Source organism: Hyperolius riggenbachi, chromosome 8, assembly GCF_040937935.1.
Source record: "Hyperolius riggenbachi isolate aHypRig1 chromosome 8, aHypRig1.pri, whole genome shotgun sequence".
NCBI classification, from domain to species: domain Eukaryota; kingdom Metazoa; phylum Chordata; class Amphibia; order Anura; family Hyperoliidae; genus Hyperolius; species Hyperolius riggenbachi.
In genome coordinates, this window is record NC_090653.1 from 27,952,810 (window position 1) to 27,972,708 (window position 19,899).

At 45.5% G+C, this 19,899-nt stretch overlaps 1 protein-coding gene across 2 annotated transcripts in view; it reads left to right on the top strand.

Annotated features, from left to right (window-relative positions):
* LOC137528057 (peptidoglycan recognition protein 1-like) overlaps positions 1-16,531 on the top strand; it is a 76,171-nt gene extending 59,640 nt beyond the window's left edge. For both annotated transcript variants that reach the window (XM_068249295.1, XM_068249294.1), the window contains exons 4-5: positions 13,282-13,400; positions 16,295-16,531. In XM_068249295.1, the coding sequence (XP_068105396.1) occupies positions 13,282-13,400; positions 16,295-16,470 (295 nt within the window). In that variant the 3' untranslated portion in view covers positions 16,471-16,531. The remainder of the gene's footprint in view (positions 1-13,281; positions 13,401-16,294) is intronic.
* The last annotated feature ends 3,368 nt before the right edge of the window (positions 16,532-19,899 follow it).

The window sequence follows — 19,899 nt, forward strand, 5'->3', positions numbered from 1 at the left end:
ACCCCCACACGTCACCAGTCTGAGGGGCGGAGGCAGAGCATCCGTGGTCCTACCATGGTAGAGATCTGTCTTCTTCCTTTTCCTAAGGAGTGCGACCACATCCAGGTCCCCGGCGACCCCCCGAGTGAAGTTGGGTTTATTGTCTCCACCTTCTTCCTGCGGTCGGTTGCCCCTCTGCAACCCACCTTTGTGAGTAGTTCTTTTTACTTCCACATTTACCACATAATCTTGACATACTACACCATTGGGCTCCGTCCCTTTTTTTGTCTCCTGTGTATTTTTCTAGAGGGTGTCTTACACCCAAAACAAACCACTAACAATATGTGGTCTGAGTTTGGGGAGTGAAGCTTCAAAACCGTACGAGTGGCAGGAATTTGTAAATTTTCTCTGTCAAAGTCAATGGCGAAAAAGTGGTCTTTGGTGGTCCGCCGCACAGACGCGGTGGGTCACTTATTAAAGCACAAGTAATGTACTTTGCTATAAGACGAATAAATGTAAAAAATGTGGCGCTTGTACCCCTAAAACTGTAGCGTATAGAAAGTGGGGGCACTAATAAGAAGAAGAACCAGCTGAACTTGTAGAACAATGTGTTGGCAGCAAGCCAACATAATAATAACATTAATAAGAACGAGTTGAACTCAAAGAACTCCGCAAAAAGTTCGGTTCGCGCAAACTTTTCAAACCGCAATAGACTTCAATGGGGAGGCGAACTTTGAAAACTAGAAACATTTATGCTGGCCACAAAAGTGATGGAAAAGATGTTTCAACGGAGTGGAATACAAACCAAAAGTCCCGGGGAAACATCCGGATTTGACGCACAGCAGCGTTTTAAGGGCAGAAATCACATTGCATGCTAAATTGGAGACCTAAAGTGCTTTAAAACATCTTGCATGTGTGTACATCAATCAGGTAGTGTAATTAGTGTACTGCTTCACACTGACAGACCAAACTCACTGTGTAACGCACCGCAAACAGCTGTTTGTGTAGTGACAGCCGTGCTGGACTGGTACGCACCATGGCGAGAGTGCAGGCGATGGCGGTTTTCAAGCCCATATGGTCGCCGAGCTGAGGTAGCTCAATGACAGAACAACAGTGACTGTCCAGCTGATTGAATTTGGTCTGTCTACAATGAAGCAATGACCTTATTATCTTGGGTGTGCCCCCCTCGAGACACTCATATAGTCGGCGGTCATTGCTTCATTGTGATACGCAAGCCCCTTCACCGCGGCAATGTAACAATCACGAAGGGGAATTGACACATGTACATGCCTTTTGTCCTTTTGTTTTGTTGTTGCAGCCGCAGTGCAGCCAGAAAAATTAGGCAGGCTAGCAGCGGCCTTAAAGATTCAAGAATCCGCCTGGAGTCCTGGACCCTTTTGGTGGTGGCAGAGAAGGCAGTCAAGCGGCCTGCGGGCAGAGATGCTGTGTGGGGAGCAACTTGGTCTTGGGGCAGGCAGTCACACGGTGTGCAGGCAGAGATGCTGTGTGTGAGGACTGACTTAGTCTTTCGGGCAGGCCTGACCGTGCTTTGCTGGCCACGTGGTCAGATGGACCCTTGACCCAATGCTGTGTGCCAGAGATGACACCACTTGCCTTTGAACATCACGGTACAGTTTGGGTATCACCTTTTTTGAGAAATAATTGCGGCCTGGTATCTTCCACTTCCACTTCGGTGTATGGCTTTGCTTTGCTTTTGTGATCTGCTTTTCCTCAGGTGGTCATCCCATTGCAGTTTGTGCTTTGTCATCATGTGCCTTCGTAAGGAAGTTGTCCCTACGTGGGTCTTGGTCTTTCCACGGCTCAATTTTTGGTGGCAGAGAGTACAGATTGCATTGCTCTCATCTAAGGCAGACACACAAAAATATGCCCACACCGCTGAGCCCTGGGGTGATGGCACTTTGGTGGAGGCGGCCGACTGAGTGTTAAGTGGGGTGCCAGAATCAGAGCAGGAGGAGGAAGATATGTCACGCTTCTGTGCGGAAGCTGAGGAAGATGAGGTGTTCTGTGTTAAATAGTCAACTACGTCCTGACAATCTTGGGGGTTGATGGCATGCGCCTTCTGAACACTGTACTTTGGTCCAGGGCTGCACGAAATCACGACAGCACAACCTCGAACAGAGCTGCCGGGTGGCTTGCCTCTGCCTGTTTTGCCCATATTGGGGGGGGGGGGGATGAAGTGAAAGGTATGACTTGACTAATACAATGTGCAGTCACACAGGTGCAGTGAACAGGTATGCAGTGACATGTATACAATGTGCAGTGACTGGTGGTATATAACACTGCATGCGCTCACGTAGGTAGGTAGGTGCACTGAACAGGTGGGTATGCAGTGATTGGTATTACAATTGTGCAGCTGTCACACACAGGTAGTCACTGAATGTGCTGGGCCTGGCAGTAGCACAGTAGGAATTACCAAGGGGCCAAGGTCCAGCAGCTGTGACTGACTAACAGGGCTGTACATGCAACACAAGTGTCTGTGGGACACAAAAAAAAATAGATCACAAGAACAACATTAGCTCTCAAAAGAGCTGTTGAGGATGAGGAGTGCTTTTTAGCAATAAGTATCAGCAAGAAGGAGCAACCTAACAAGCCTAACACAAGAGCTTAACTAAGCTTTCCCTATGTCAGCAGGTTCTCTCCCTTCTCTAATTACTGCAGCCACACGAGTGAGTGAAAAGGCTGACGCTGCCTGCGTTTTATAAGGGGGGGGGGGCTCTAGGAGAGAGTGTAGCCTGATTGGCTACCCTGTGTCTGCTGACTGTGTTGTAGAGGGTCAAAGTTGACCCTAATGATGTAGTATAGGGGGCGGGTCGAACTCGCATATAGTTCGACGTTCGAACTGTTCGGACCATCTCTAGTGTACATATGTATGAGGACTGTCCCCCGGAAAGGAATGGGATTTGTTCCCTGGGGTGAAGGTTTGGGGCCAATACAGTACAGTTCTGCTACCATACAGGGGAGGAGGGCTTACAGCACAGCACAAAATGGAGCAGGCAGGGCGAGTGAAAGAACAATGTCCTTAGCCAGGGCTCAGCTGAGTTGATCTGCCAGGGGGATCATTCAATGACACACATGATGGTGTTAAAACGTGATTTACGGTTGCTAGGGGTTACCACACTGTTCTTCGGCACCAGCAGCCCGAATGGCCGCACCTAGTGGTTCGACACTCTCACAGCCCGACAGATATCTCAAATTTGGACTCCAGATGCCTTAAGTTTTAGGGAACATTTATTTGGCAAATGAAGGCATACAGGTGTGTACATCAGTTATTGCCATCACCTCAACAAAGCTAGGAATCTGTAGTAGTTCATCTTAAAGCTGTATTGTCACCATAAAAATCAGATTTCAACAGCAACTGGTCTGAGTGTATTAAGTGATAAAAATGCTAATCCTGCATTCAAAACTGTTTCTGCTGTTATGGTTTGGAGTTATCACATACTTTAGGAGCACTGGCCCTAGTGCCAAACAGTGCCAAAAAGTTGAATGCTGGGAGTTCTTTTGAATGCTGGGAGTTCCTATCTATAATATATTCCTCCTCTTCCATTTATTTCCCTGCCTAGCTGATCACTTGTGTTTACAAGCAAGGCTGAGGTGACTCAGCGATTGGATGTGTAAATAAAAAAAGACTCTAGGAGGAGGGCAGCTAATGAATACACAATGAGCAAGAGAAGGGAGGGGGGGGGGGGAAACAAGAGTCAGGGAGGATATGATGTCAGCATTAGCTTGGCAAAATGGCCACTGCTTGCAATAGGATTTTCTGCTTTGCCTTTATAAAATTCACAGGAATCATTACGTGGATAGCACAATACATCTGTTATGTAACTAGAAGTAGTATTTATCTACTTATACACGTGTTTTTTATTACCAGGTTAGCATGGGTGTCACTTGTTCTTAAAGGCGTTTCATGGAGCTTGAGATAGTCCTTGTGAATAACTCAGGTTTCTCTTAAGAACAGTCCACACTACATTACACTAGGACAGAGACTACAGCAAAAGTGAAGTGAAGGTAGGTAGGAGTGAAGATACAGGAAGTTTAAGGAAGTTAGAATTCCTCCCAAGAGTTAACTTTAACATCATCCGGTGGGAGTGGGCCAGCTACACCTCACACTCCTAAGCCTGCGATTGGCTGTCAGGAGCATGTGACATGTCGAGACTCACTGCACGTGCACCAGAAATTATAACCAAAATTGGAGCTTCAGGTGACTTGTACCTATTCCCGGAATGCATGTGTTTTCATATGTTTTGGAATCGAGGCGAGTTTGTTGATATTCTGCTTGCTGGCTGTCTGTACATAGAGCATCTTTATCTGCTCCGTGACCTTCCCTTCAAGCAAAATGTTTTGCTAAAACCCAGAACTGTTTCTCTAGAAATGTGTCCTAAAGCAGAACTCTGAATATCCAGTCTTCTTGCTGAACAGCGGTTCTTTAAAGTGAATGAGGGATTCTATATTGCAAAAATATAATCCCTAAATTCTTACAGAGGACATTGCACGTGGTTTCACCACATGCAGAATCACATTAGATGTAACTGTCCATGTTAGTCAATGGGAAAATCATTTCCATGGAGGTAAGTGTGAAGCCTTTCTTAAAAGACCCCTTGGGCGAAAAAAAGTAAGCAGTTAAAATCTGACAGAACCAACAGGTTTTGGACTAGTCCATATCCTCAATGTTTTCAAAAGCATTTCCTGAACAGCTGTCGATAAGTCTAACTGCCAAAATAGTGTGCAAGTGAGTAGGGAGGTGGGCTTCTATCTGATTTGTGTAACGATCGGTGTAACACAGAGAGGGTCTGATTACCAGTGATCTGCAGTATCACTGAGAATGCAGAATATACCCGATTATTGATGATCTGCAGTATCACCGATAATCAGATATATCTTCTAACCTCTGGACACCTGAGAGATAAGAGTGTTTTGGTGCAACAGTAATACTTTGAGGACCACACTAGTGATGGGCGAACAGTGTTCGCCACTGTTCGGGTTCTGCAGAACATCACCCTGTTCGGGTGATGTTCGAGTTCGGCCGAACACCTGACGGTGCTCGGCCAAACCGTTCGGCCACATGGCCGAACTAAGAGCGCATGGCCGAACGTTCCCCGAACGTTCGGCTAGCGCTGTGATTGGCCGAACGGGTCACGTGGTTCGGGCCCGAACGCGCTCTGATTGGCCGAACGGTCACGTGGTTCGGGTAAATAAATACCCGAACCACGTCATATCTCCGCCATTTCTCTGTGGGTTTAGCTTTGGGTAGGCAGGCAGGGTAGTTCGCTCTCCAGCCACGCTAGCCAGGGTCCCCCCCAGTCATTGTGTGTCGCTGCTGGGAACAGTAGTACACCGCTCGCTCAGCCACACTATATAGCATTCTGTTTACTGCCACTCTGTGTACCTCGCTCAGCCACACTATAAGGCATTCTGTTTACTGTTCTGTGTCTGCTGGGAATAGTAGTACACCGCTCGCTCAGCCACACTATATAGCATTCTGTTCACTGTTCTGTGTCTGCTGGGAATAGTGGTACACCGCTCGCTCAGCCACACTATATAGCATTCTGTTTACTGTTCTGTGTCTGCTGGGAATAGTGGTACACCGCTCGTTCAGCCACACTATATAGCATTCTGTTTACTGTTCTGTGTCTGCTGGGAATAGTGGTACACCGCTCGCTCACCCACACTATATAGCATTGTGTTTACTGTTCTGTGTCTGCTGGGAATAGTAGTACACCGCTCGCTCAGCCACACTATATAGCATTGTGTGTACTGCCACTCTGTGTACACGGCTCAGCCTGACTATATAGCATTGTGTGTACTGCCACTGTGCACCTCGCTCAGCCACGCTATATATAGCATTGTGTTTACTGCCACTCTGTGTACACCGCTCAGCCAGACTACATAGCATTGTGTGTACTGCCACTCTGTGTACACCGCTCAGCCAGACTCTATAGCATTGTGTGTACTGCCACTCTGTGTACACCGCTCAGCCAGACTATATAGCATTGTGTGTACTGCCACTCTGTGTACACCGCTCAGCCAGACTATATACCATTGTTTACTGACACTCTGTGTACACCGCTCAGCCAGACTATATACCATTGTTTACTGACACTCTGTGTACACCGCTCAGCCAGACTATATACCATTGTTTACTGACACTCTGTGTACACCGCTCAGCCAGACTATATACCATTGTTTACTGACACTCGGTGTACACCGCTCAGCCAGACTATATACCATTGTTTACTGACACTCTGTGTACACCGCTCAGCCAGACTATATACCATTGTTTACTGACACTCTGTGTACACCGCTCAGCCAGACTATATACCATTGTTTACTGACACTCTGTGTACACCGCTCAGCCAGACTATATACCATTGTTTACTGCCACTCTGTGTACATGGCTCAGCCAGACTATATAGCATTGTGTGTACTGCCACTCTGTGTACACCGCTCAGCCAGACTATATAGCATTGTTCACTGCCACTCTGTGTACACGGCTCAGCCAGACTATATAGCATTGCGTACTCTGCCAGTCAGTGTGTATATTGCTGGGATCAGTAATACTCCACTCACCGTCAACCACTATATGAGCTCACCATGAGTTCCTCAGAGACCTCCGCTGTGAGCAGCACTCCCAACAACAGCAACAGCCAACGCCCCACGCAAGCTATAACATCCACCCCAGCAGCCAGTGGTCAGCAGCAGCCCTCCCCGGAGGAGAACGTTGTGTCCATCGGTCCGGCGCCAGAGCGATTAATGAGGGCTGCCATTGAGGGGATGATGGGGCCTGATGTGGAGGAGGAGGTCGGGCTCAGGCCAGCATCCCAAGTTAATGTTGAGGACGATGAGGGGTCTGTGACTGTGTCTGGGGATGTTGGGGTGGCAGAGGTGGTGGGTGGGTCAGACTCAGGAGAAGAGTTGTATGATGAGGATGATGATCGGGACCATCTGTATGTGCCTCAGAGTCCGACCCCGGAAAACATGTTGTATCGTGTGTTTAGGTACTAAAATCTGCGTTCCCAGTAGTGTTGGGCGAACAGTGTTCGCCACTGTTCGGGTGCTGCAGAACATCACCCCGTTCGGGGTGACTATATAGCAGACTATATAGCATTGTGTTTACTGCCACTCTGTGTACACGGCTCAGCCACACTATATAGCATTGTGTTTACTGCCACTCTTTGTCTGCTGGGAACAGTAGTACACCGCTCACCCGCCACTGTATAGCATTGTGCTCTGTGTCGCTGCTGGCAATAGTGGTACACCGCTCACCCACCACTGTATAGCATTTCTGTACTGCCACTGTACTGCTGCCAGTCAGCGTGTACTGTAAGGATAAGTGAAATGAGGAAGAAATCCGGTGAAAGAGGGAGGGGCAAGGGAAGAGGTGTTTCCCCTGACGGTTGTGCTGGGGAGCTGTACTCCACGGCGGCGGCCCCCCACAATGACATATGACGAGTTTGAGGAGATGGAAGAGGAGGGTATGGACAATGTGGACATAGACCCAGATTTTGTTTGTGAACGAGAACATCGCCGTCGTAGCAGCAGCACAGATGAGTCTGTTGAAGAACCCACTGCTGCACGAGTTCGCCTTGTGCCACAAGGTAGGCGGCGCGCAATTTCAGGCACCACAAGCGTGGAAGTTCAAGTGAGAGGCAAAAGAGGCGCAAACAGAAATCGCCAGCAAGGCAGGTGCTCCAAATTCTGGGCTTTCTTTGAAGACTGCACTGAGGATGTTACCATGGCGATTTGCAAGGTGTGCAAGACCCGCCTGAGCAGGGGGAAAAGTATTAACAACCTCTCCACCACCAGCATGAGCCGCCACATGCTATCCAAACATCCCACTCTGTGGGCAAACGCGGCAGGACAGGGTACCACCAGCAACACTGCCTCCCTTGGGTTCACCAGACTCACCACCAGACCCGCCTCAGCAGCAGCAGTAGCCCAGCCATTGCGTGGTTCAAAACATTCCAAAAAATCAGATGACGCTGACACTGTCACTTTCCGGAGTAGTGCTCTTGAGGTCTCCCAGTGTTCATCAAACACAACAACCAACAGCCCTTCGTTGTGCAGCCCTACGGTTCAGTTGTCTGTCTCGGAGATGTTTGAGCGCAAGAGGAAATTGCCAGCAAATGACCCCCGGGCCGTGGCAGTAAGAGCCAGCATAGCCAAGCTTCTGGCCTGCGAAATGCTGCCATATCGAGTGGTGGAGACAAACAGCTTCAAGGGCATGATGTCAGTGGCCATCCCACGTTACGTGGTTCCCAGCCGCTACCACTTTGCGCGCTCTGCAGTGCCTGAGTTGCATGAGCACGTGGTCAGCAAAATAACCCGAAGCTTGAAGAATGCCGTTGCCTGCAAGGTTCACGTATCCGCCTCTCCACAGAAAATGCAGACCGTCTGACTCAAATTAAAATGAATCAATCCTGGATTGGAAATGACTACGCAACACTCCAGGACCCCAACCAAGTAACATGACCAATGAACATCTGGGATGGTTTAGCGTTTCCGGTCCCTGTTTATTGAACCTCTCATCTGTATTACATTTATGACTGCATGGCGGCAAAAAGCATTGCTGCTATATCCGCACGCTTTTTGTCCTCATGCAAGGCCTGGGTTGTTGTGTCTCAAAAAGCATGGCCTTCTCCTCCTGCGCCTGCTCCTGTTCCATCACGTGTGCTGCTGCTGCTGGGTTAGCGTTTCCGGTCCCTGTTTATGGAACCTCTCATCTGTATTACATTTATGACTGCATGGCGGCAAAAAGCATTGCTATATCCGCACGCTTTTTGTCCTCATGCAAGGCCTGGGTTGCGTCTCAAAAAGCGTGGCCTTCTCCTCCTGCGCCTCCTCCTGTTCCGTCACGTGTGCTCTGTGCTGCTGCTGCTGCTGGGTTAGCGTTACCGGTCCCTGTTTATTGAGCCTCTTCTCTTTATTACATTTATGACTGCATGGCGGCAAAAAGCATTGCTGCTATATCCGCACGCTTCTTGTCCTCATGCAAGGCCTGGGTTGTTGTGTCTCAAAAAGCGTGGCCTTCTCCTCCTGCGCCTCCTCCTGTTCCATCACGTGTGCTGCTGCTGCTGCTGGGTTAGCGTTACCGGTCCCTGTTTATTGAACCTCTTATCTTTATTACATTTATGACTGCATGGCGGTAAAAAGCATGCTATCCGCACGCTTCTTGTCCTCATGCAAGGCCTGGGTTGTTGTGTCTCAAAAAGCGTGGCCTTCTCCTCCTGCGCCTCCTCCTGTTCCATCACGTGTGCTGCTGCTGCTGCTGGGTTAGCGTTACCGGTCCCTGTTTATGGAACCTCTTCTCTTTATTACATTTATGACTGCCTGGCGGTAAAAACCATGTTACCTGTGCAAAGAAACATGACATTTTCAGCATTTAAAAGACAATTTTTCCTTTGAAACTTTACAATCAATTTTCTCAAAAACTATAAGCTCTTTTTGCTAAATTTTTTTCCCTCTTGTACCCACTCCCAAGGTGCACATACCCTGTAAATTTGGGGTATGTAGCATGTAAGGAGGCTTTACAAAGCACAAAAGTTCGGGTCCCCATTGACTTCCATTATGTTCGGAGTTCGGGTCGAACACCCGAACATCGCGGCCATGTTCGGCCTGTTCGGCCCGAACCCGAACATCTAGATGTTCGCCCAACACTAGACCACACCTGAAGACAGGTGCAAGAGCAGATAGGGATACTACTCAGCAACTGGTTCCTTCCGTAGTCTGGACTCTCTAAGGGGAGGAGTCAGACAGAGAATGGGAAGGACAGAACGTGAGTGACACCAATGGAGAAGTGTCACTGACAGATCTGTGAACTATCTCCTAACCGGGGAGATAGTTCTCGAGGTCGGACAAGCCAGGTCGTTCACACACAGACAGACAAAGTACAAAGACAGTAGGCAGATTCAGAATCCAGGGACTAGCCGAGTTTTGGCAACAGGGAATCAGAAGACAAAGGTACAAAATCAGAGATCAGGAGAATGGTCAGGAATGCAGAAAGTCATAACAGATAATAAACAATGCCTAGACTTGAGTGTGAGCTCCAAGATTCTCACACTCCAGGAACTAGACTAGATAATACGAATAATACAGATGGTACAGAATTCCTAGACTAAGGTGTGAGTTCCTTGGCCGTCAACACCTTGGAAACTGGTCTAGATTACAATACAGATAACAGAATTCCTATACTAAGGTGTGAGATCCTTGACCATCAACACCTTTGGAAACTGGTCTAAACACAGATACAGACAAGGTCTGAGTGCTACCATGTAGTGATCGCAACGGCAGACAACCAGCAAATGCCCAGCCACCAGTATATATAGTTCAGCGCTCTCCAGCGCCTCCCCCAAGTGCTGGACCAATGGAAACCGTTTCTGGCGTCAGCTGACCAGCCTGGTCAGCTGATCCCCCACTGACTGGTATAAAGCTCTTCCTCTCAGTCCACCTAAACCTATGTGGACTACAGCTCCCAGCCACACCAGAACCCTGCTGTGAAATGCGCATGCGGCGGTTCCTCCGCGTTCAGGCAGACACAAAGACGAGTGATCACCTACATCAGTGGTCACGCTGGACGCGGAATCCGCCGCCTTGCCAGAAGTGCATGCGGTGTTGCTTCCGCGTTTTCTCACAATTTGGCAGTTAAACTGCCACTCAGGAAATGTTTTTGAAAACAAAGAAAATTCTGAGAATCCCCTTTGAGGTGATGGACTAGTCCAAAACCTCTAGGTGATAGCATGAACCACCACAGGTTCACTATTAACAGCAAAAAATAAATAAACTGATTTCCCATTACCCACACACTTTTGTTACACAGTTTAAGTGATTTTCTCCTCACTGTATTAAAGGGTGGCTTTAAATCTCATAAAGAGAGACTAACACAAGAAACACAATTTATACATTGGTTCAAAACTGTAGAAGAATTCTAATTTTATGTGCTGGTATGATGTGTTTTAGATGCCACAATTCTTTTTATTTTTCATTTTTTGTTTGATAGGCTGGTAAGATGGTGTTTAATGCCACTATTCATTTTATTTCATGTGCTGGGAAGATGGTTATAAATGCCACAATTCTCTTTAGCTTAGAACTAATGGTGCATGTAGTCTGCCCAGTCACATTTGAACTCGGGATTTACCATGTCTCACCATCAGTCTGTTGTATGTTATGTTTTAGGAGACTGGTCATCTTATCTATTTAGCCAGGATGCCTGAGAAAGCCTCCTGAAGTAACAGTTAAGGCATCGAATTACATTTATTTATGTTTGCTAAACAATGTTTCTCCTCTGCATGTCAGTATATATAAGCTGTGTTCTTCACATTTGGTCAGGAACCAAGTCCGACGAACGCTTATTATTTTATGTTTATGTATCTCTAAGTTAGTCAATAAATGGTATCATCGTGATTCAAGACTAAAGGCGGCCATACATCAGGTGCCTTGGCGGGCGATCGACCATCCAATTCAATTATTATAATCTAACTGGATGAAAATCGGTTCTGCCAAGTGCAGGCCCGACCGACAACGTGACAATTTTGGGATGGAAATTGGTCGCATGGTCGATCGCGCATGCCGCAAGATGTCGTGCCGAAGTTGGTTGGTCAGGTGTGCGAAGGTATGGCGGCGATTTCTGGAACGAGCGACGAGGCAACGAAACCCCTGCCGCAATGTATAAATGTGCCCCGTGTGTGCATTTATACGTCACCTGTCCTATAGCAGCCTCCGCGCTGTGTCCCGTAACCTCTGGGTGGCTATCCGTACACGCTACTGGTGCATAGTGACTGACATCGGCGCATAGCGTCTGATATTAGACGCTATGCGCCAGTAACGTGTACGGATAGCTGACCAGAGGAATACGGACCCCGCACGGAGGCTGCTGCAGGACAGGTGACATATAAATGTACACACGGGGGGCACATTTTACATTGGGGGGGCAGTGGCGGTGCGGACTCAGCCGATTCCCTGAAGATTTCATGCTGAAATCGGACGGGAATCGCTCTGTAGTGTATGGGCAGAACCAACAAATAAAACTTATCTCTAATCAGATTTGATTAGAGATAAATGTGTCTTTTTGTCGAATCTGCCCATACATCGCTTTACATTGAAACATTAATGCCAGGTCAATGATTCACCTTACTAGGACAGATAAATGCAGCACCCCTATGAAGTATATTTACTCCATGATTAGTCATGGTCAGTGAGATGCAAATCATTTCAGCTTGTCATTGTACAGCCTTTAGTTGAACAATATTTTACATTCATTATGCCTATATAGATTTAAATATATTTATAAAATTTTCAAAATGAGTAAACTAACTATTGTATTTTATTAATACTCAACTTCACCTCAGCAAGCATTCATTTAGCCCCACAGGCATGCGGAGGAGGGGAGAGTGGTTGCTCTATCACCTGAAGCCACACCTCTATGCTGATTAATAGCCTATTGCGGAGCTAGAGGAGCTGCTAAATTATGTTACAGTTAATTTCCTTTTGAAGTGAACACATCATACTAAATGCAATACAGCTTACCAGACATGGCCAACAAGATACTAAGAATTCCATCTTGCATGTAGATTTAATGCAATTTTTACACAGTTTGGCACTCAGCCAATCAAAAGAACGTTCTGCCATTTTGATTAGTCCAATTCCAAAACTTGTTTGCTCCAAAAAAAAAAGTTGTAGCTGGAACATTTAGTTTTCACCCTTGAGGTTGTTATATGATTACATATAGGGGTGGTCCAAAATGCCTATTTCCAATTCTATGTCTAATGTCTAATTTTCGGTTTTCCGATTTTCCAAACTTCCGATTTTCATTTTTTCCAATTTTTTTTGGAGTATTTTATTAGTCACTTTATTGCATCAGAGAATGCAAAATCTGAAAAAAAAATCTGAAAAACGGAAATCAGAAAATAGGAAGTCAGAAAATCGGAAGAATGGTCTTGTAATTGGGCTACAAGTAAAAGTTTGCTGAAAAATTCTGCATTCTCGGGTTGGTCCAATGCTTCCAAGTCCTGTGACTTGGCTAAAATTACCGAGTTGTGGTAAATCGGATTTCTACAGAGAGTTTCGATTTCCATTTTTCCGATTTCCGAATTCTGACCGGAAATGTGTGTTTTTGATTGGAAATGCGGAGATTTAAATTCCACAGGGATCCGAATTGGCATCCCAAGTTACATATGTCTGGAGCTTTTATCTCTTGTTTCACAACAGTAAGGTAAGATAGTGACAGAAGCTGTTTAGTGTCATTAGTATAGTGTGTGGCTCACTGAACGTCTCTTATTATTTTCCACACAGCTTCCTAATCGATGACAATGGCAATGTGTATGAAGGTCGTGGCTGGGTAACACTGGGATATTATGCTAAATACTATGACAAGGGCGTCATTAGTATTGCCTTCATAGGAAACTTCAAAGGTATGTAGTACTGCACCGTATTCTCAGAGGACTGCGTGGCTGATTCACAAAGATTTTCTGTTAAATTATCTCACCTTACTTATTAATTCACAGTTTATCTCTCCATAAATTAAGGTGGCCATACACCTCTCAACTTGGCAGCCGATCAACCATCCAATTCGATAATTATTATTGAATAGGTTGAAAATCTATGCCGCCAAGAGCATGCAACCTATTTTGGGCCAAAGTTGGTTGGCTGTATCGAACGGACATGCTGCAGGATGTCAGGCCGTCATGGTTGATTGAGTGCACGGCGGTAACAGCGAGTGATTTCAGGATGATCAACATGACGGAACCCCTGGTACTGTCCCCCCTAATGTAAATTGTGCCCCCACGGTGCCCGGCTAAGTATACTTTACCTCTCTCTGTCTCTGTGCCGTATGCACACACCCCTTGTGGTTACCGGCATGATGTGGGCACGTGTGGGACATCACACGCTGGCAGTTTGGGAAAATAAACCCGACCACACTTGGGTTAAGAAGTCACTCTCTGTAGTGAAGAAAGGGGCAACACCTCTCCACCAAGGGTAGGTAAACAGTACAAAATAATTATAACAGAGATGCCAGCATAGGGTAAAATACACTAAAAACTGTTAATGGTTTCTGAGATTAGGAAAGAGATAAAAAGGTTCAATAGTTCATAGATTTTAGCTCTGGCATACTTCAATGAAAGTGTCATTGAGCAAAAGCAATAAAAGAGTAAAAACGTAAAAAGTAAATTTAAATATAAAATAAAACTATGGGATATCTAAAAAAAAACAAAAAAAAAACATTTTTAGAAGAAGCAGGATAGCTACTGTACAATTGTTTTTCTAATTTATTTTTACCTCGGATGTCCTTTAACTGATTTAAATCATGGTTTAATTCTCCTTATTTGTTTATCTCATGTGTTTGCTCTCCTTACAGTTAAAGGAGAAAAGCGAAAAACTGTAAAATGTAATATATGTGCAAACATATACAAATAAGAAGTACATTTTCCCAGAGTAAAATGAGCCATAAATTACTTTTCTCCTATGTTGCTGTCACTTACAGTAGGCAGGCAGTAGAAATCTGACAGGAGTGACAAGTTTTAGACTAGTCCATCTCTTCATATGGATTCTCTGCAAGGCTTTTATTCTTTATAAAGATATTCCCTAAAAAGCATGTAAACAATGATGCTGGCCAGCTTCCCTGCTCGCTACACAGTTTTTTGGCAGTTGGACAGAGCAACTGCCATGCACTAAGTGCTTTTGAAAATAAATATATCCCTGAGAATCCCCTATGAAGAGATGGACTAGTCCAAAACCTGTCACTTCTGTGAGATTTCTACTACCTACTGTAAGTGACAGCAAAATAGGAGAAAAGTAATTTATGGCTCATTTTACTCTGGAAAAAACGTACTTCTTATTTGTATATGTTTGCACATATTTTAAATTTTACAGTTTTTCGTTGTAGTGCCCATTTAAGGTAAAAAATAAGTAAGCTCATTGAATCAACCCGTAACACAGAAACATAATGACTTACCTTCCAGTAATGTTCCATTCCTGACACAAAATCACAAAAAAATATGTATGTGTGACCACATAATTAGATATATTCATCGTATAGAATGTGGGGAAACTGAGATATTTTCCACTGCAAATAGATACTTACACCATGCGATTCCTGGGTCAATACAGGTTTTTTACAGTATCAGAATTAGCCAAGAGACATAAATATGCTGATTAATTAGCAAGCACTCTCATGGCTAGTCCATCTAGTCCGTCTGCCTCTGCTCCCTCAGTTCACTGCTGATTAGCAAATCGCCATTTGTCCGAGCCTTATGAAAAGTAACCAGGGGTTTCTCCTGGATTAGTGGGCTCAAATCTGAGGTTCCTTTAAGATCCCCCCAGTTTCTATGAGCTGATGTGACGATCTGTTTTGCCATTGGGGAAAAATCAAATACAAATGGGATTTTGATGTTCTGTCCCCTTACTCTCTCTATGGTTCGTGGGTGTACTCCTATCTCTCCTCCCCCCTTTTTCTATCAGCTCATTTCTGCTCCGCAATTTAGCTTTCTTAAAAGCCTGCACAATCAAATGTATGGGATACCCTGTCATCAAGAATCTTATACCCAGTTCAAAGCTTTGGTTCATAAAATCCTCCTCCTTACTGTTATTGTGCTTCAAATGCACAAACTGGCTGTATGGGATGGAGTCTATCACATGTCTAGGGTGGAAACTTGAATACAGCAAGACTATTAGTAGCCATTGGTTTGCGGTACCCCTTAGTCAGGAGTTTCCCTTTTTCTGCAAAAATTGTAAGATCCAAAAATTCCAGACTGCTACCACCCCATGAATCCGCGTGCTGGGCGCTATGGCAGACGGCGTTTTGCGGTAGGTGAGTGACTACATTTACTGTATTTAAGGGGACTGCCTGTGCTTATATCTTGGTCTTTGAGGAAGCGGGCAACTTTTATCCCGCGAAACGGCTGTTAGGCCTTTTGTTACCCCTACTCGCTTTTGCTGTCTGTATGTGATTCTGGAATAAATTGCAAGCACACGTTTTGGTGCACAGCGCTTTCTTTTCTCCCCCTGAAAGTGTGTATCAGGGTAATAAAAGTCGGGGACGGCAGACAGGTCAGGAAGGACCCTGAGTCTACACGTGGAGTAGGTCCAGGTGAGAAACAAGCGCCATGACACCGCCTGGGGGCAGGGGGGATTGCTAACAGATGGTAGTAGAAAATACAAATCCAGCCCTGAGCACAGTCAGTTTTAATGTATCTCTACATTAGGTGACTATGTACAAACATGTGTATGAGGCTGTATTCATCAAACGATCCACCAAATGATCATTTCATTCTAATGACCTGTTACTGTGCTTGTCTCCTCCATGCAGATACAGCCCCCCTTAAAGCAGCACAGGATGCAGCTAGAAACCTTATTGCTTGTGGGAAGGCCAACCTTGTCATCGCAGAAAATGCTGACCTGGAGGGATTCCAGGATCCAGAAACAGTCAAGCCAGATTCTGAACTTGGTAAAGCCATTACTGCAGAGTTAATAGTTACTCCATAAAATTGATGAACTCTTCCATTTCCAACCGGTGCAGGAGTTTATTCTTATAAATGTCATCAATATTTAGCATAGACAAATCAGGCAGCGGATCTCTGTAATTAGACAAATCGGCAACTGCAATTATTTGATATGTTCTTTTGCCTTTTGTATAATTTGCTTTGAACGACCAATAAAAATGTCATTTCCTGCTTCTGCAAATACTGTGTGCCGTCGTGTGAATTTAGTGAAACTTTATACAGTGTTTCTACTCCTCCTGCTGCGTAACAATGACAAGCAAATTCTTACAGTTATATTGCTTCCAGGCTACAGTGTGGCGATTCCTTTTCAGAGTGGGTGGAGCAAGACTCTCACTTGTCTGGCCTCTGGGCTGATGGGAGGGGCCCTTCCACTAATCAGAGGCTGAAGAAGATCTATTAAATATGGCATGTTCATAGCAGAGCACATATAGTATGCTCAAGTCTGATCATTTATCTGAATGGTGTCACATGTTTCATTGGTTGTGGCACGTGCAGAGCTTGGATAGACAAGACACAAGACAATAACATTTATATCGCGCTTTTCTCCTGGCGGACTCAAAGCACCAGAGCTGCAGTCACTAGGGTGCGCTCTAGAGGCAGTAGCAGTGTTAGGGAGTCTTGCCCAAGGTCTCCTTACTGAATAGGCGCTGGCAGTACTAGGGAGTCTTGCCCAAGGTTTCCTTACTGAGTAGGTACTGGCTTACTGAACAGGGCTCTGCCTCTCTTGTGTCAGATGCAGAGCCCTTAACCAGTACATTATCCAGCCACTGGTAGTGTACTGGTTAAGGTCCTCTGCCTCTGACGTAGGAGACCTGCGTTCAAAACTCGGCTCTTCCTATTCAGTAAGCCAGCACCTATTCAGTAAGGAACAAAAATCATTGGTTTTAAACATACAACAATTAATTCATAACATTCTAAATTTGCAACGTGTTTTGCAGGTATGATCCTGCTTCATCAGGTAATATAATGGATCAGTATCTGTAAAGCAGAGATGGATGGCTCAGAACCCAAATAAATATATAGTGTTAAGCCAAAACAACACGTGACAATGGAAAATAATAGAATGTAGTATTTAGACTCTAAAAATGTTAGATTCTACATATTAGTATAAAATGTGGGTGTCTAAAAATTAAAATAAATAAAAAGTAATAATAAAAATTATCTAAAAAACAATAATAAAATAATAAATACAACAAAGGTGCCAAAGTTAAAGAAAATATTTAAAAACCGTTTATAAAGGGAGTTAGTAGTGGACTAACCTCACACAGTAGACACACACCAGTCAATTAAACAGCAAAAAAAAAATCTCTTTATTCATGATTTTTGCAATGCGTTTCATGGGTCCCGCTTCATCAGTAGCCATCTTAAGTGCCTCAGTTGGGAAATGTTGGAAACATAGGGAAATGCTCATGATGATTCCCAACACAGAATCACAGTGCAATGGGAGTAATGTGTATTTTGCCACTGTGGGAAAAAATACCAGCAGCATTACTTTTTCTCGCACATCACGTGCGACTCCCTATTGCTGAAATTCAGCTGCTGTCATCTGGCTGTCGACCCAAACTGAACAGACACAGATTCATCTGCATAAACTGCTGCTGTTTTCTGCTGACTCAAGTGTGATCCCTGCCTTAGTCTCCTCCTACTCGCTACATTCCTTACATTTATCAACATTAGCCCTCTCACATCCAGAAAACCCACCAACACTGCCTCCATACTGAATGCTAAATTCAACACACACAAGCAATAGAACACAGCAGTACATGCATCCAGCTACATTTAAAAATGGTCAGCAGGTGCCCGTCAGCCAATCAGGATGCACTGTCATACACCCTTTACCTGCCATACCACATCTAGCAGCCATTAGCATTCAGGTGGGAGACTTCAGTTGGACGCCATCGCAAGATTGCGTTGCTAGCAGGACCGCCCCGTGCAGGCATCCCTCCCACAGGGGTCCCTCCCTAACCGCTCACCTGTCCGCCATGTCCTAGAGCTGAAAGAAAACGTTTAAAAACACACGATTGGTTCACACGATGGCCAGGGGCCCCGGACCTCTCTCACTGGCCGGGGCCCCAAGGCCTGCTAGCGACGCAATCTTGCGATGGCGTCCAACTGAAGCCTCCCACCTGAATGCTAATGGCTGCTAGATGTGGTATGGCAGGTAAAGGGTGTATTACAGTGCATCCTGATTGGCTGACGAGCACCTGCTGACCACTTTTAAATGTAGCTGGATGCATGTACTGTTGTGTTCTATTGCTTGTGTGTGGTGAATTTATCAACATTAGACAGCTTCTAGTCAAATGGGCAACATAAAACCATATTCCTCTTTCAGCCATATTTCTCTATGTTGTTACATTTCCATCTCTATTGAGCTATATAAAAACTCAATTGGCCACATTGCAAACCCCTTGTAGTCCAATTGCCTCTTACATAGCTATATCTCCTTCCATTCTCCTCCAGCCAGTCAGCCAAGATCTGATTATTATCAAACAAATCCCATCTCCCAGTTGGAATCTGACGTTGTCCATCATTGTCCCTTCCTTGAGGTAAAATTGAAAGTAAAAAAAATCAGTGTTCATGTCAACTCCATCCATTTCTGTCTTATTACCTCACTGCACCCTGACATTATGGCACCATAGGCCACACAGGCAACCCAGCCACAGGGAGGTTTTTGGTATTGGTTATAGTAGGCAACAGAGGTGAGCATAGGCAAATAGAGAAAACATGTGCTACATTTGTTGGATTTAATACTTGGGGGACAAACCAGGGAATTGTATTAAAACTTAACAATGTATCAATTTATTGTGCTAAGTAAATTAAATAGAAAAAGCCAGCATTGGGCACCACCTACAACAGTAATTTTACATTTACTAAGTAAGTCAATAGATCAATAGATCAATGCACGTATGCAATCCATGTACCTCTCACTACAATTCTCCTTTAACCACTTGCTGACCGCCCACAGCCCATGGGTGGCGGCAAAGTGGTGTGCAGAACGACCCCAATACGCCCATCGGCGGCGGCTCGTTCTGCACAAGCTATCCGGGGATCGCGCGCTGTATACGTGCACATCCGCCGGCAATAGGCTCTGCCCACCCGCGACGTCAACCCGCCGGCCAATTAGCAGTGCCGGCGGGTTGTTAACCCCGGATCTGCCTCGACATAAGCGTATAATACACTTTGTAATGTATACAAAGCGTATTATACAGGCTGCCTCCTGCCCTGGTGGTCCCAGTGATCGAGGAACCACCAGGGCAGGTTGCAGCCCCCCTAGTACGCACCCAAGCACACTGATCCTGCCCCCCCGCCCTCTGATCGCCCACAGCACCCATCAGACCCCCCTGCCCACCCCCCAGACCCCTGTTTGCACCCAATCACCCCCCTAATCACCCATCAATCACTCCCTGTCACT